Source organism: Anolis sagrei, chromosome 2 (genome assembly GCF_037176765.1).
Source record: "Anolis sagrei isolate rAnoSag1 chromosome 2, rAnoSag1.mat, whole genome shotgun sequence".
Taxonomy (NCBI): Eukaryota; Metazoa; Chordata; class Lepidosauria; order Squamata; family Dactyloidae; genus Anolis; species Anolis sagrei.
In genome coordinates, this window is record NC_090022.1 from 110846220 (window position 1) to 110862370 (window position 16151).

A 16151-nucleotide genomic window follows, 5' to 3' on the forward strand; every position below is an offset into this window, starting at 1 on the left:
TTAGATTTCCTGGATACAGATTGCTCAGTAATTTCTGACTGAAGCAGGGCATAAATCTAAATAAGAGAGTAACAAAATAATACTTAATCATTGGAGTGAAAATGTAATATAAACATTATGTCTGTGCTGGAATTTTATGGTGACGCATTTATTTGTTGAGACATTAATAAACAAAAAAGAAAGAAAGACAAGGGCTAAGTGCATGGTCTCAAGCTCTCTCTTTCTTAGAGGAAGGAATAAGACTGATTGCTTGCACTTAACCTTTCCTTTTTATTTACTAATGTTTCAGAAAGATAATTCAGACTATAATTATTAGATCAGTAATACAGGCTTTGAAAGTGCTCTATCCTTTCAATGCAGCCTTTCCATCAGAATCTTTTGTTCCACTCTTATCTTCCTCAAATCTTAAACTGACTATCCTCACTTGTATTTCACTCAAAATCATCAGTGTGTGGATCTCATTTTTGTATTTTTATCTTTGAATATGTAGCAAAGGTGGAAATTAGAGTTACTATTCTGAGATTATATCCAGTATATCAGTGTTGGGTGTTTATAACACACTCTTGAAATGTATAGAAAAAAATTTGAATGGCCATTCATAGATCATGCACTTCTACTCTGCAGGGATATTATTTTTACAGTGCAGTCTAATGTGGCAATGGGCTGTTTTGTAAATTTTGGGGGTTTTGTGTGTATAGTCACACAATCTCAGTTGCAGAAATCACCTATTCCCTCAGTATGTGTAAAAAAAGGTGTTGTCATCCTGTGACTATATGCAGCCCCTTTGTGATACTTCTTCATCATCTGGAGTACCCCACAAATTCCCCAAAGTCTCTGGCCTCATTTTAAACCAAAAGTTGGAGCACGGTTTTTTATTGTGTTTTGCCCTAAAAAGACACGTGCTTTCCAGAGCTTGCAAAACACTCCCAACCTCATTCAGAAAATACTCCAGAACCCCCAAAACTCCCAAATACCTCTATTTTGTTAGAGTCCTATTCAAAATGGTAACTGAAGCTGAAACTAGTCACTATTTTGGGAAAAACTTAGATTGAGCTCAAACACTTGACACGGAGTTGCCTGCAGGGGATCACAGGAAAGAGAATTGGCCTTTGGTACCTCTGCCCTTGCCAAACCCCCAAAAGCCAGTCTCCAATTCCATCCAAGCAGTTTTATCCATTGTTAAAGATGAATGATCATAATAATTCAATTCTTTATAAACTTGAATGCTGAAATTCCATGCAGTCCAACCCCTTTCTGCCATGCAGGAAAAGCACAATCAAAGCACCCCCAACCCCCAACCCAACCTTTGTAATAATAATAATAATAACAACAACAACAGCAGCAGCAGCAGCAGCAAAAACCCCAGTGGCCATCCAGTTCAACCCCCTTCTGTCATGCAGGAAAAAGACTTTTGACATTAAAGGAGAGGGTGGTGGAAATGCTTTTGGAGGCAGGGAGGGGCAGGAGCAGGAAAGAGGAGGGAGAACTTGGAGGGGGGAGGGAGAATCTGCTGAGCCCCTCGGTATGCTTTGTGGAGCCAACAGGCCCCATGGAGCATATTTTGAGAACTGCTGCTGCAGAGGACTGAGCAAACAATTAAGCAGTGTGCATCTGGCTATGGGGCCATTTCTCCATTTTCCCTGCTGTTCACTAACTTCTGAATGTTGCAGCTGCAGCAGCTAAATGTTGAATGGGGGTGGTTCAGAAAAAGGAGTAGAATACTACTCATATAGATGATATTTTATTGCTGTTGTTTTATGTTTTGCTCATCTAGAATTGTATTATATTAATGTTTTGTCAGTAATGGTGTGAAGATATTAAGTTAAATGTTGAGCTACATGACTGTTCTCATCTTCTGTCAATATATCACTTTGCTCAGGAAACTCCTTCATTCAGTAGTTCACCATTTTTTTCTTCTCCACATTATAATAAGAAATGATACTTTGATTATTAGTTGATCTAAATATAAAGTATGACTCAATGTAAACTGCATTTTCCTGCCAGCATCTGGAACAATGCCAGAAATCACACTCTGTGTGTGTGTTTGTGCATGCTTACATTCACACAGGCCTGAAGTCTGCTATTGACTATGTTATGACAGAAATTCATAACATAGAGTTACCTTAGTGTCCTATTGTAGCTGGTACTCGAGTTATTTACTAACAGCATCCAAAACCTACTCCTTGCTAGCTGCTACATTCAAAGTTGAGCTCCAACTGCAGCCAAGGGGAAGAGAAATGAAATTGCTTGTTGATTTAACAAATCTTAGAACATAAAGTTTAATAAATATTTTTGTTCCGATGTACACTGTTCCACCCTTTTCTCTATGATTAATTTTTGCTTTGAGCAAATGGAGTTAGATATATAGGCACAAAGTATACCAGAAATGGATATGCTGGAAGTTTTCCTTTTCCAGTGTTACCAAGATTTTTTTTCTAAAATATCCCTTTCTTTATAAACAAGAATGCTAAAACAATGTCAAGATATAGCCAAGATTATTTACAGTACATCAAATCTCCTTTTGGAGTATCATATTTATTTCTGCTAAGCAAGAAGATTTGTCTGTCTCATCTTGAGATTTCTTGCCAGTTTCACCCCATTTAATTTCCTCTGAGCTTCATCAGTTTATCTCATTTCAATACAATCTAAATCTTGATCTGAAAGATTTCCAGCGCAGTGTTCAGTGTCTTTGTGATAAGAAAGATCAGGAAAAGACCAGGGAACAAAGAATCCTTTGGCTTATTAAAAATGAACAGATTTATTGGAATATAGGTTTTCATGGACTTTATCAGATGTGTGAAATGCCATCCTGAGTTACATTTTGTGTATATATCACTGATTTGTTAGGTGGTGTTGTAAATAGTGAGGACAAAACAAAATGAAATCAATTATGGTATGTAACGACAGGACTGCAACCAACAAACAAACCAAGAAAGATAGAGAGACATGTAATAGATAAATCAGGTACTTTCCTGCTCCATTTTAAAAATGGAGTTGTGCTGTGAGGACAATGAGGGTGTGATGTACACAGATCCATTCTCCAAAGCAGGAACGCTTTACACTGAAATGTTAATAAACTGTGTGGAGCATGAAGCAAAGGAATATAAAGTAACGTCAGAAGACTATTAATTAATGGTAATGAAGTGTTCAGGAATAATGTATGCCAATATTTTTCACCACAAGTTGCTGTTGTTATAACAGAAATGTTAAAAGGCTTGTTAAGGAAACATTTTAATGAATTCTTGTGCAAGTTATGTAAAGATGCCAGTTGACGTGTTAATACACCAAATATATACAATGCTTCATTATGTGGATATGTCTGGGTCTCATGAAAAGTAATTACTCTATAGCTCTTTGTTTTTCTAAATACTAGTGTGTTGTCTTACTCTTTCTTGTTTGTTGACCAGCACTTTACCTGGGATTACATCCAGTAGCGAGCCTTAATTTTCAATGTGATGGATACTGGCCACAAATGTATCAGTTTGAGTATCCTGGTGGGAGGCTGGCTACATTTTCTTTCTTGATGTCAATTTTCACCAATTCTGGGTTTTAAGGGTTTTTTTAAAAAAAAAATAGCTTCTTTCAGAATAAGGAAGTAAAATAGATGTATAGATAGCTAGCATTGTAAATATGTGGTTTTCTCTCTGGGAGTAATAATTTGAATAAGCAAACACATCACCTATTCATATCTTCAAAGTAAAGAAAAGATTAAAATAGTTTAAGCAGAAATGTATACTTACTGTTTGCTAATGGCTGTTTCTCATGAGCAACTGAGAACTATATTTTAAAAAACTTTTCCATACTTTGCTTATTTTATTGTTTGGGCCTGCACTTTCCTTTGGATCTGCCTTGGTTTTTCAGATTAAGAGTGCTGCCTATTGTAGACCATTGGAAAAGGCAAGGGACCTGTCTTCTGTTACAGATGCTGAAAGGCTGGCAGCTCCACACGATTGCAACTTAGTCCCACTTCTGCGTCTCTGGATATTCATCTTCCTTGCAGGGTGTGTGATATGGAGTACAAGACATTTTTAAAATAAGAGTTGTCCATCCAAATGGGATCCCCGTTCTGGCTTTTGGATAACCAGCAGAAATAGATGGGCACATACAATTGAATGAACAAGTCTGGTCACATATCTTCTTTTATGTTGTGATTCAATTGCTCATTTCAGGCAAGCATTTTGATTTCTATTGGGCATCACCTCCTTAGCCTTGTGCTATCTGAGATTTTAATAAAGTACTGCAGTTTTATTTATTTATTTATTTACATCACTTATATCCTGCCCATATCAGCCCGCAGGCAACTCAGGGCAGTCTACATATTGGCAAAATTCGATGCCCTCAATACAATACAACAACAAAAACAATTAAGTGCATTTAGACAAAAAAGACAGTGCAATAACAATTTTAAAAGAGCTATATCCTCTCATTCCACTCCTCATCCGTTTCATCGTCTTGGCCGTTCCTGGGTCATTCTCCATCTCAAGCTTGACTATCTATTCCGGGGTTCCAAATGCTTGCTCGAAGAGCCAGGTTTTTACTTTCTTCCAAAAAGTCAGGAGGGAGGGGGCTGATCTAATATCCCTAGGCAGGGAGTTCCATAGCCGAGGGGCCACCACAGAGAAGGCTCTGTCCCTCGTCCCCGCCAAGTGTGCTTGCGAAGCAGACGGGATCGAGAGCAGGGCCTCCTCAGATGATCTTAACTTCCTGGAGGGTTCGTAGGAAGAGATGCGTTCGGATAGGTAGGCTGGGCCGGAACCGTTTAGGGCTTTATAGGCTAAAGCCAGCACTTTGAATTGAGCCCGGTAGCAAACTGGCAGCCAGTGGAGCTGATGCAACAGAGGAGTTGTGTGCTCCCTGAGCGCCGTCCTGTTAGCAACCTGGCTGCCGCACGCTGGACCATTTGAAGCTTCCGGGCCGTCTTCAAAGGCATTGCAGTAATCTATGCGGGATGTAACCAGAGCATGGACTACCGTGGCCAAGTCAGACTTCCCAAGGTACGGGTGCAACTGGTGCACAAGTTTTAGTTGTGCAAATGCGATGAATCCAGGATCACACCCAAGCTGCGAACCTGCGTCTTCAGGGGGAGTTTAACCCCATCTAACACAGGCTGTAACCCTATGCCCTGTTCGACCTTTCAACTGACCAGGAGTGCCTCTGTCTTGTCTGGATTCAGTTTCAATTTGTTAGCCCTCATCCAGTCCGATACAGCGGCCAAGCACTGGTTCAGGACCTGAACAGCCTCCTTAGTAGTAGGTGGGAAGGAGTAACAGAGTTGGACATCATCTGTGTACAGATAACACAGCACCCCGAAACTCCAGATGATCTCCCCCAGCGGCTTCATGTAGATGTTAAACAACATGGGGGACAGTATAGAACCCTGTGGGACCCCACAAGACAATGGTTGTGAGGCCAAGCAGTTGTCCCCCAGCAACACCTTCTGGGTACGATCCTCTAGAAAGGACCTGAGCCACTGCAAAACAGTGCCACCAAGGCCCATTCCCACGAGGCGTCCCAGAAGGATACCGTGGTTGACGGTATCGAAGGCCGCTGAGAGGTCCAGCAGAACCAACAGGGACACACTCCCCCTGTCTAGCTCCCGGCGAAGATCATCCACTAAGGCGACCAAGGCTGTCTCAGTACCATGTCCCGGCCTGAAGCCAGACTTTGGCAGATGCAGATAATCCATGTCTACCAAGAATACCTGGAGTTGTGAGGCCACCACACATTCCAGGAATTTGCCCAAAAAGGGGATATTGGAAACAGGCCGATAGTTGATGAATTGAGTGGGGTCCAGTGATGGTTTTTTCAACAGCGGTTTTATTGCAGCTTGTTTTAAGCTGGCTGGAATATTGCCTTCCCGAAGGGAGGCATTAACCACCACCTTCACCCACTCGGCCAATCCCCCTCTGGCCTCCTTTAGAAGCCAGGATGGGCAGGGGTCTAGGATGCATGTGGTAGGCCTCATTCCTCCAAGTATCTTGTCCACATACTCGGGTTTCACCAATTGAAATGAATCCATCAAAATCAGACAAGCAGGTGCTCGTGTTACATCCTCAGAGACCACCGTTAACATGGTGTCCAGGCCAGAATGGATCAAAGCGACTTTGTCCGCAAAGAACCGAGCAAACGCTTCACAGCGGGCCGTCGAGTTGTCAGGGTTCCCATCTGGAATGGTGGGATTTAATAGGCCTCTGACAACTCGAAACAACTCAGCCGGATGGTTCTTTGCGGACCCAATATTGGCTGCAAAGAAAGATTTCTTTGCAGCCTTTATTGCCACGGCATATGCCCTTAGAAGGGCAACAAACCGTGTTCGATTTGGCTCGCTTGGGTCCGAACGCCACACACGCTCTAGTCTCCTCTTCCTTCGCTTCATCACTGCCAGCTCCTCATTGAACCAAGGAGCTGGTTTAGCTCAGCTACTTGAGAGGGGACGTTCCGGAGCAATCGTGTCTATTGCCCTAGTCATCTTCCAGAGGGACAACAGGGCATCAACAGGATCACCAACCGAGGTGGCAGGAAAATCCCCGTCAGGAATCCATATGCCCTTAGAAGGGCAACAAACCGTGTTCGATTTGGCTCGCTTGGGTCCGAACGCCACACACGCTCTAGTCTCCTCTTCCTTCGCTTCATCACTGCCAGCTCCTCATTGAACCAAGGAGCTGGTTTAGCTCAGCTACTTGAGAGGGGACGTTCCGGAGCAATCGTGTCTATTGCCCTAGTCATCTTCCAGAGGGACAACAGGGCATCAACAGGATCACCAACCGAGGTGGCAGGAAAATCCCCGTCAGGAATCCATCCGGATCCATAAGTCTCCTAGGGCAGACCTTCTTAATGGGTCCTCCACCCCTGCAGAGGTTATGGGGTGCAGTGAGTCTAAACCTGATCAGGTGATGGTCGGTCCATGGCAACGGAGTAATAGATAACTCCTCAATACCACCACTGTCCTCCCATCCCTGGCAGAAAACCAAATCAAAAGTGTGTCCTGCACTGTGAGTAGGGCCAGATACCATTTGGGACAGCCCCATGGTTGCCATGGAAGACATGAAGTCCTGAGCCGCTCCTGTTAGGGTGGCCTCGGCATGGATGTTGAAGTCCCCCAGCACAATAAGCCATTGAGACTCCAACGCCAGTTTTAGTAGCTATTACTCTTTCACTGAAGTAAATGAAATATAGATGTAAAACTATTTTCTCTAGTAAACAGGAACAGAAATTTCCTTTTCTTTTTCCAGGTTGTTTGCAAGTAAATATTCAATTCCACTAAACAGGCAATGACAGAAGAAAAGGGGTAGCTTTGGGGTAGAAGCATTCAAATCAAGTTCATAGTTTACTACCTAATAGATCTCTTAGTTCTGCTTTGCTACATGTAAGTGTAGGCCGTTTTTGTTCTCTTTCCTTTCACTTTCTAGCAACAAACTTTGTAACGCTTTTGAAGGCCTTAAACGCCATTTTTCCGTTATCATGGATGAAGCCAGTGGAATAAAGTTGACAGATTATTTAATGTACTGGAGAGATGAATTCAAACCCCAACACTGATGTGAAGCCTCCTGAATAGCCTTGAGCATGCAATCACTGTTTCTCACAGGAGGTTTGTCACCTGGATGCACATTATAACATCCTTTTTCCCATGGGCTGAGAGAGGACAAACATCCAGAGCTAGTTGGAAAGCAACAAATGGGCCAATAAATGGGCAGCAGCTCCAAAAAAGTGCTGAGAAATTTCCTTTGTGACTTGTTCATACTCAGAGATTTCATTCAACAAATAAGACTGAATATATTTGGAATCCCAAATTCATAGGAGAAATTCAGGTAGGGTATTTTGCAAACATCCCTGTTCATTGTAACTTAAAGTCTGTCAAATACTTTCCTTCGTTTTAGTGTACAAAGAAAGAGAAGGGAGCTATTTCCAAAAGAGACACAGAAACAGATTTTTAAATCAATTTTACAACTGGTAGCAAATGAAAAGAAAAGTAGGAAATATTGTTGCTAAAACCCAGTGCTGATCTTTTCATGCAGGAGAGAAATTAATCACAAGGCAGCTTTGTCCTCACATTTCCATATATTATAACTGGGGTTGCTGCCAACCTTTCCAACTGTCACAAAATAGGCCTGCTTCCAAGAAGCAGAAGTGAACACTGGGCAGATCTTCAAGTGCACAGCTTTCGTAACCATTTCAGACATGCATGTCACTGGTGCTTAGTCACTGTGCATGGAAGGTCCCGTTAAAGATTCTAATAAAAGCATTCATCCAGGTGCAGAAAACAAATTTATACTGAAGGATTATTAGCAAGATTGGTATTTAGCAACCTGAGCCTATTCTTTGATGTGTATGTCTTGCTTTCCCTTGAGCTCGGTGTGGGTGTATTGTATGTTCCTGTGGAGAAAATCGTGAATTTCTCTTCTCTTAACATTGCCCAAAGGTAATGGGAAGTGTTATCTGTGTGTTTGAGAGAGTTTGAAAGAGAGAGAGTTTAATCATTTAGGCAGAAGGAATTAGTGGGCACGTTATCAGTTTTCTTCCATGTTTAGAGATGTGGAAAAGGAACAGCAGTCTTTGTGGAGAAAATGCATTTATTATTATAAATTTCTACTGAAATAAAAAGATGCTCTGGTTAAGCACAAAAATGGATCACAGCTTCTGGGAGAAATGAAAACTAGCTCAGTTCAGTATTAACTCTCTCTAGAGCTGTTTGCTTATGGTGTTTCCATAACCAAGAGTCCTTCAACCTCATACTACAGAATCATTGCCCACTTTCGCCATCGTTCCCTAAAATATGTAATAAAAATGGTTGTATGCCCATTAATTCCTTCTGCCTCAATGTTGAAGACATTTATTATAATGGTATAATAATGGTATCATACGATTATTTAGGTCATCATTGAAGCCTTTAAGCAATGCAGAACTTCTTTCTCCTACTGAAGGTTGTATTTTTGTTGCTATTATCTCAGCTTGCAGGCAGCTTGCAGGCAGTATGTGTTAAGTTTTTTTCTGCCTGAAATGAATTGTGACTTTTTCTCAAGCTCATTGGACCTCAGACTTGGCCCATATTTCTGTTCCTAAGGTGAATTTGAGCTTGACTTTTAATCATACTGTTGATGTGATTCAGCTTTCTTCCTGTCTTGAACCTCGTGTACAGAAGGGCAAAGACTACATAAGCTGGATGTATGCAAAGCACTCAAGTTGTACTTAAACTGTACAGTGTCCTTTTAAAAAACGGTGACCTTAGAATAGCATATATCTACAGCTACTCTGTCTCAGTGGACAAAACAGTATAGTTATTTTTACTGGAGGGCTGTATCTCCTGCTGTTTCAAGGCTTCGAGGTCCATTCCATTAAGCATTTCCAGACACCATTTCCCTTGACAAAACAACAACATGGTATATTGTTTTGTAGAAAAGTGTTGCAATGTATGTCCCAAGAATTCCAATATGAATTCTGATAGTTCTTTATATATTGAATATACAGTGAGCCCTTGGCATTCACTGGGGGTTGGTTCCAGAACCCTCCATAGAGAGTAAACTCCATGAATTGTAAAATCCCATTATATACAAAGGTATGGTCAAATGAGATAACTTATATAAAATGACAAATTAAAGGTTTGCTTTTTGGATTTTTTCTTTCTTTCGGGGAAGGTAATATGTTCAAGTTGTGGATAAGTGAATCTATGAATACAGAATCCATGGATATGGAAGCCTGATTATATACTTAATGGTTTGTGAATCTCAGAACATAAAGTACTTTGTGAACATAAGATATAAACATAATTTGTGTTTGGCTGATGTTGTGTGTTCCATTTCCAAGTGGCATATGCATCTAACATGAATAAATAGGTTCGAAATTTTGCTAAACTTCAAAATTCTGCCAAGGATGATACATTTACTAAGCATCATTATATGGTTTAAAGAATTCATTTTAATTTTAATTTAAAGCATGCAGATGTAATCTTCTACAGTATTTCTTTGCCTTATTATACCTCAAGGCAGTTCCTTCCTCAGACTTGGCAACAAAGGCATTTTGATAGTACAGGTATTGCTACCAATATCTAATAGATTTGCTAATATATGTTAGAAATAGTCACAAAATGTGTGCAGTGTGTGATATGTAACTTGCTTGCAGAATATTTGTGAAGAGCAGATACATGTCTGGAATGTGTGCTCGCTTTACAAAATACTTCAACATCAACAGTTCTAATGTATTTCAGTTTCTTGCTCAAGGAATTTGACATTTTTGTGTTCTATTTTTTGTGTTTTGTGTTTCACAGCAAAATATTTGGAATCTTGCATATTTATTTAGTTAAATACAGCTAACATATCATGCGAATTTGCACAAAAGTTGTGTTCAACACAAACAATCACAAAGATTATGCATCGGGCCACCAAAATTATCATCATATATTTTCTACAAAGAAATATTGTCCAAATCATAACAGTGATGGTTAAAGCAATTATACTTCTTGGATATCTGTAAATCCTAGTTTTCAGAGTCATCAAGTGAACTGGTAAACCTGTTCATGGATGGTATCATTTCAACTTGTAGATCTGTTTCATATGCATAAAAGGAAGCAATGAAAATAGAAGGCAGGGAGAAGGCTTATGAGCAGCTATTTCCCCAAATGCAGACTTTTCTACAAGGAGGGAGGGTTTTTTTTCCTGTGAAGGAGCATTTCATCAGAATACAGTTGAGTCTGTCAACTCACTGTAAAGAAGGCTTCAGTTCATGTGGACAAATTATATTTGTCCACATGAGCAACTAACCAGACATGTTTGGCATTGCTTGCACTGGTAAGGTGAGATTACTTTACACTGACTTACAAAAAAAATCCAATAATGTAAAAATTATTATGAAAAAAGTGCAGATTGTTTTAATGTCAGCCAAATCGATGGATAGCATTCCTGTTCATTTACAAGTGAGGGTTAGTATAACAACCATCAATATCTGTTGCTTTACCAGAGTTTCAGAAGACTGAACAAAATCTATAAATGTAAACCTTTGTATGTATTCCTTTCTAGAATTACAACAACTGCAGCATGCATGATGGACCTGCGAAGATATCCATTGGATGAACAGAACTGCACTCTAGAGATAGAGAGTTGTAAGTACTTTTGAAAACTCACCTTCTGTGCATTCAAACCTCTTCCCCCCACGCATTACAACTCTCCTTATATCTCTGCCCAAAGCCATTTGGTTTTTTCAAATACATTCAGAAAAAAAAACCCATTCAAATTTAGTTCTCCAGGAGGATGATAAGATAAATTTATTTTGTACGCTTGCTGGACATTTTTTTGTTTTAAAACTAATATGCCTTTTGCATTTTTATGTGAGGAGTATGAGGATTATTGCCAAATTTTATCCTTATCTGCTACAGAACCGAATTGCTATTTGTTTCCATTTTTTAAGATGAAGGTTTAGATTTGTCATTGAATCGGTTGTGTGCATTATACCTTTGCAAATGCTATGTAAATATTGTGTGTGTTTATTTTAATTATGATTTTTATCTTGTAAAGATTCATAGTGTTTGATCTCTTATAGTGTTTACACTGTAGATGCTGCATTTTTTTTACTAGTGCATAAAACATTTATTGTAGCTTTGTAAATATTGCATGCAGTGAATTAACTGACACCTTTAGTTGCTTGGCTAAATTTGGTGAAGTCATTTTGCAGAAGGAAAGGGTGCAGAATGGCCTTAAAGGGTTCTCTGTATGTGTTTTGCCCTTTATATAAAACCAGCAGCTTATGTCCAACCTGCTGTTGCTCCAGATCCAACAGCTCCTCTTGGTTAAGGTGAGTAAATACGTCACACCTCATACTGTGTGCACACATGGCCCTGAATCACAGGTCCTTATGGAGGAGGGGGGGGGGCTGTCATGATATCATTCATTTAAAAGCCAAATGATACTGCAATCAAAGAAAATGATGTGTACCCAAAATTAGAAATATTTACTGCATGCAGATGAAAGATGTTATGAAACATCAGTATACTGACCAGAGCTCTGCAGCTGACTGTGCATGAAAGAGAGCAGTTATATAACAGTCCCAAAGGCTCCAGATCCCCAATGATCATGCAAGCTAAGCAGGTTCAACCCTGGTTAGTACTTGGCTGGGAGACTGCTATGTGCTATATTTTGGAGGAAGGAACTGATAAAACCACCACTGAATCTTGCCTAAGTTAACTTGAAGGCATGTACATGTACCCATAAAAAGTAATTTTGCTAGTGGAGATATATGGAGCTATACTCATAGCAGTGCTTGCACACTTTTTCAGAAGTATCTTATAAAAATAATTCATTAAAATAGTTTGAGTTTTTTCCTTGCTCAATAAAGGCTCAGGTTTTATACAGTGCTCCATACTGAATGTCACAAACACCTTCACACTGGACTTTCCTTCTGCTCTATTTGTGTATTTCTACTATACAGCATTCCCAAGAGTACAACAACTACTTCTCACCTGTGCAAAATTACAGTTGTAATCTTGGATGCAATATGCCATATAGACTCGTGTATAAGTCAACCTCATGTATAAGTTAAGGGTGGGTTTGGGAGCAAAACTATGGGCGATTCCACAGAGAGAGGAAAGCACCAATCCTGCCTCAGGGGACCTGCCTGCCCAGATATTAGAACAGTCAGAAGCAGCTCCTTAGTGGAGAGATTAGAGTGGGTTGGCACTTGTATCAGTTTTTCCTGGGATAGACTAAACTCTTGTCTTTTGCAACTCTACTCAAAGAAGAGGATGGTTCCTTTTTGATAAGAGTTAAGGTACAGTACAGTATTGACCAGGTGTCTGAGGTTGGTTATTGAACTAAAATTTCTAGACTTACAAATGAGTATATATGGTACCTCAAGTTACTTTTCTTCCATGTGATTACCGCATATGGGATTCTATGGACTTCCTAAAGGAAGTTAATCTGCTCAACAATTGTGGCAAAGGTTTGTATAGGAAGCACTGGTTTTTATGGATTTTATTTTTTATCTGCAAATGCACCACGTGTGTTTCTGCACAGCCAGATTTTCCTGAAGGACATCCTGCACAGTGAATCATGGTTGAAAACTGCACAAATATGCTGTGCATTCTTGGCTTTCAATTTGCTGGCATTGATTGTTCTTGTATGTGATCATGACATTAGTGGAGATTTACACCTTAGTATTTGCATCCTTCAGCAGGGAGCAGTTACTGAACATCTGGATCATGAATTGAAGGAATGAAGCAGCAGCCATGCCAATTATGTCTTGTGGACCAACCGGCTAATTAGACTCCACAAATGGAATGGCACAGTCTTACTTTAGGCATTCCTCTTTTTGTTTTTCAGATTTTTAAAATTAAGAATGGAATGACTTGATGGTAGCCCGAGGATAATGGTCCTCCAAGTGTAGTGTCTTAGTACTGGGTCCGTAGGTGGCTGTGGAGCCCTATTCTTGACCCGCAAATGACATTCTGTAATCCATATTGTTTTTAAGTTTGCTTCATTTAAATTAAAACAGTTGCACATGGTACAAGAAGGATCCATGCAAGCCTTAAAGGGGGGATATGAATGAAGAACCTTACTTCTACCACATGTTCTCCTGCAGTGAGGACATTGGTTTCCAAATGGAAGGGCGTCCTGGTCAGGGTTGGCTTGATGCACCTTCCTCTTGGCACATTTCTCCCTTTCGCCCTCCATTCGTATCTCTCCAAATTCTGCAGCATTGCTGGTCACAGCTGACCTCCAGTTAGAGCACTTAAGGGCCATGGCTTCCCAGTTCTTGCTGTCTATGCCATAATTTTAAAGATTGCCTTTAAGCCCATCTTTAAATCTCTTTTCCTTTCCACCAACATTATGTTTCCCATTCTTGAGTTAGGAGTATAGTAACTTGATGGTATTTACTATGTGTAAATTATATTTTATATGTCTCAATTAAGTCCTGGCACTGAGGGGTACAATGATATGTACACATTTTTTAAAAGCCTCAATGAAATCCAATATGTTTGTGAGTGGTGATACCACTCACAAACATATCAGATTCCAAATTAAAAATCAATGCTAAATTAGATTACATTTAGTCATCAGTAGTTCTTCGTAGCTAGTTATACCCATCCACCTTTTTATTTATATTCCACCTTTTTTTTAGATTAAGACGCAAGACAGCTTGCCAAAGGCAGAAAATTATAGGAAAGGCACCTAGAGATAAATTTATACAAAAGTTGAGATTTAAACAGTTTTAAACTAACAGAAAATTGAAAACATTTAAAACATTACTTTCAATCCCACCCAAAAATTCCTCAAGTGTCCCTGAAGATTATTTGGGGAGTAACTGAAATAAATTATTTTCACCCTGTGGTATGTTCTTTTATCAATCATTAATCAGTCACCGTTGGTTCATTTTACTGCCTGAGGGTGATGGTCCCCCTTCCTCAAACCAGAGACAGGATTCCCTTCTTCCCAGGTTGTGTCTTACTCAGTATTTTTTAAAAATCCATGGAAATATCAGTTATATTGATAAGAAGTTGCTCATATAAATGGCTGTGCCAGTCAAACAAAAAATATAGTGCATATTGAATCTTTACATTCTATTTTAAACATGAGTCCTTTTTAAAAGTAAAAAATCTGAACTGTCTTTTATCCCAAATGGAATTTTTGTTTTGTAATAGCATAACTTGCAGGATGCTTAGGCTTTATTGCTGCCACTTTTTATTTTGAGGTTTTGATTGACACTCCAAAATTTTATCCAGTAGCTCAATAGTACTCAAAGTTGTTGTTCCTGGTCGTATGCCAGTCCCTAAGCCATTGGCAAATTTTCAGGAAAGAAAGAAAGAATTGTGCCCAATGCGCACAAATTTAGTGCTGGCTCATGGCATGCTGGAAAATAATAATTGCCAGTTCCATACATAAGATAGCACGAGAAGCACTGCAGTACAGAACATCAGGTTTAGAATGAGACGTTTTAGAAAAATGCATTTCAAGATAATATTGGTTCCTGTTCTCTTTGACATTTTCAGATCTATGCAAATGACATTCTGTAATCCATATTGTTTTTGAGTTTGCTTCATTTAAATTTAAACAGTTGCACATGGTACAAGAAGGATCCATGCAAGCCTTAAAAGGGGGGGGGGGGGATATGAATGAAGAAACTTACTTCTACCATAGATGGGGCACAGAGGAATTGCCCACATAATCTAAGAGAGATGACTAACATGTTATTCATCTGTTTAAGTAATTTTATATTCTATTTTCCATGTACAATAAATCCAGTTTTTTTTACACATTGCAATAACAAAATGTTTCTTTCTCAAAAAAAAAAAATTACCAGAGGCTGAGATCCTACATAGTACATATGGATATGATGTCATCTGTTACCTGAGCTGACCTCCTAAAAATCACCTTAAAAGCTGGATAGCTGTGCTGAGAAAAGGGTTTGGTGATGCTGGAAAGTAGGGTACTGAGGAATGATGTACCTACGTGCCTACCCTCCAACGAGTTGTGGTGCAATGAACAGAACCAGTCACTTGTGTAGGGTCCTCTCACAACTCCTCATTGGTTCACTATAGGAGGGAGCTGGAAGCATCATCCTTCAATATGCTGCTCACCAGCATTACGGCGTTCTTTTGTTCTCTACAGCTGCTTGGCTTTTAAGGTGGGTGGTAGGGACGTTAGTTGCTGTGTCAATAGTGCTGCAATGCGAATACACAATAGTTGTAAGTCTAGCTTTTAGTATCATAACTATCAACAGTTAGGCAATAATACAGGAAAATGGAGAGGTAAATTTGACTTGAGTTGTTACAATGTGAGAGATGAAACAATGCAGATACTGTAAAACAGAGGTGGGCAAAGTGAAGTTTGTGGGCTGCATATGAGCCCCAAGAACTGTTTTGTGGCCTTCAGGGGGCCTCAAAGTAAGAGAAATGTAGAAAAGACTTACCTCAAATGAGTGTGGAGGGCTAACTGTGGGATGGACAGAAGAGCATCAGATGGATCCATATTTAGTTGGAAAGCCATACTCAAAGTGTGGTTATCAGTGGCTAAGCTGTACTTCAGACTGGAATGATATCTTAAGTGGAATTCTGAAGAGTTAAAAAGTATTAGAAAATTGGGATAGAATTAATAAAATTGAAATGGTACATTTAGGCCAGAAAAACCAAATCTACAGATAAAGAATTGGAGATACCAGGCAAATGCTGT

At 39.6% G+C, this 16151-nt stretch overlaps 1 protein-coding gene across 5 annotated transcripts in view; it reads left to right on the forward strand.

Annotated features, from left to right (window-relative positions):
* GABRB2 (gamma-aminobutyric acid type A receptor subunit beta2) overlaps nt 1–16151 on the forward strand; it is a 150424-nt gene that overhangs the window by 74574 nt on the left and 59699 nt on the right. For all 5 annotated transcript variants that reach the window (XM_060764966.2, XM_060764965.2, XM_060764967.2 and 2 more), the window contains exon 6: nt 11010–11092. In XM_060764966.2, coding sequence (XP_060620949.1) covers nt 11010–11092 — 83 coding nt within the window. The remainder of the gene's footprint in view (nt 1–11009; nt 11093–16151) is intronic.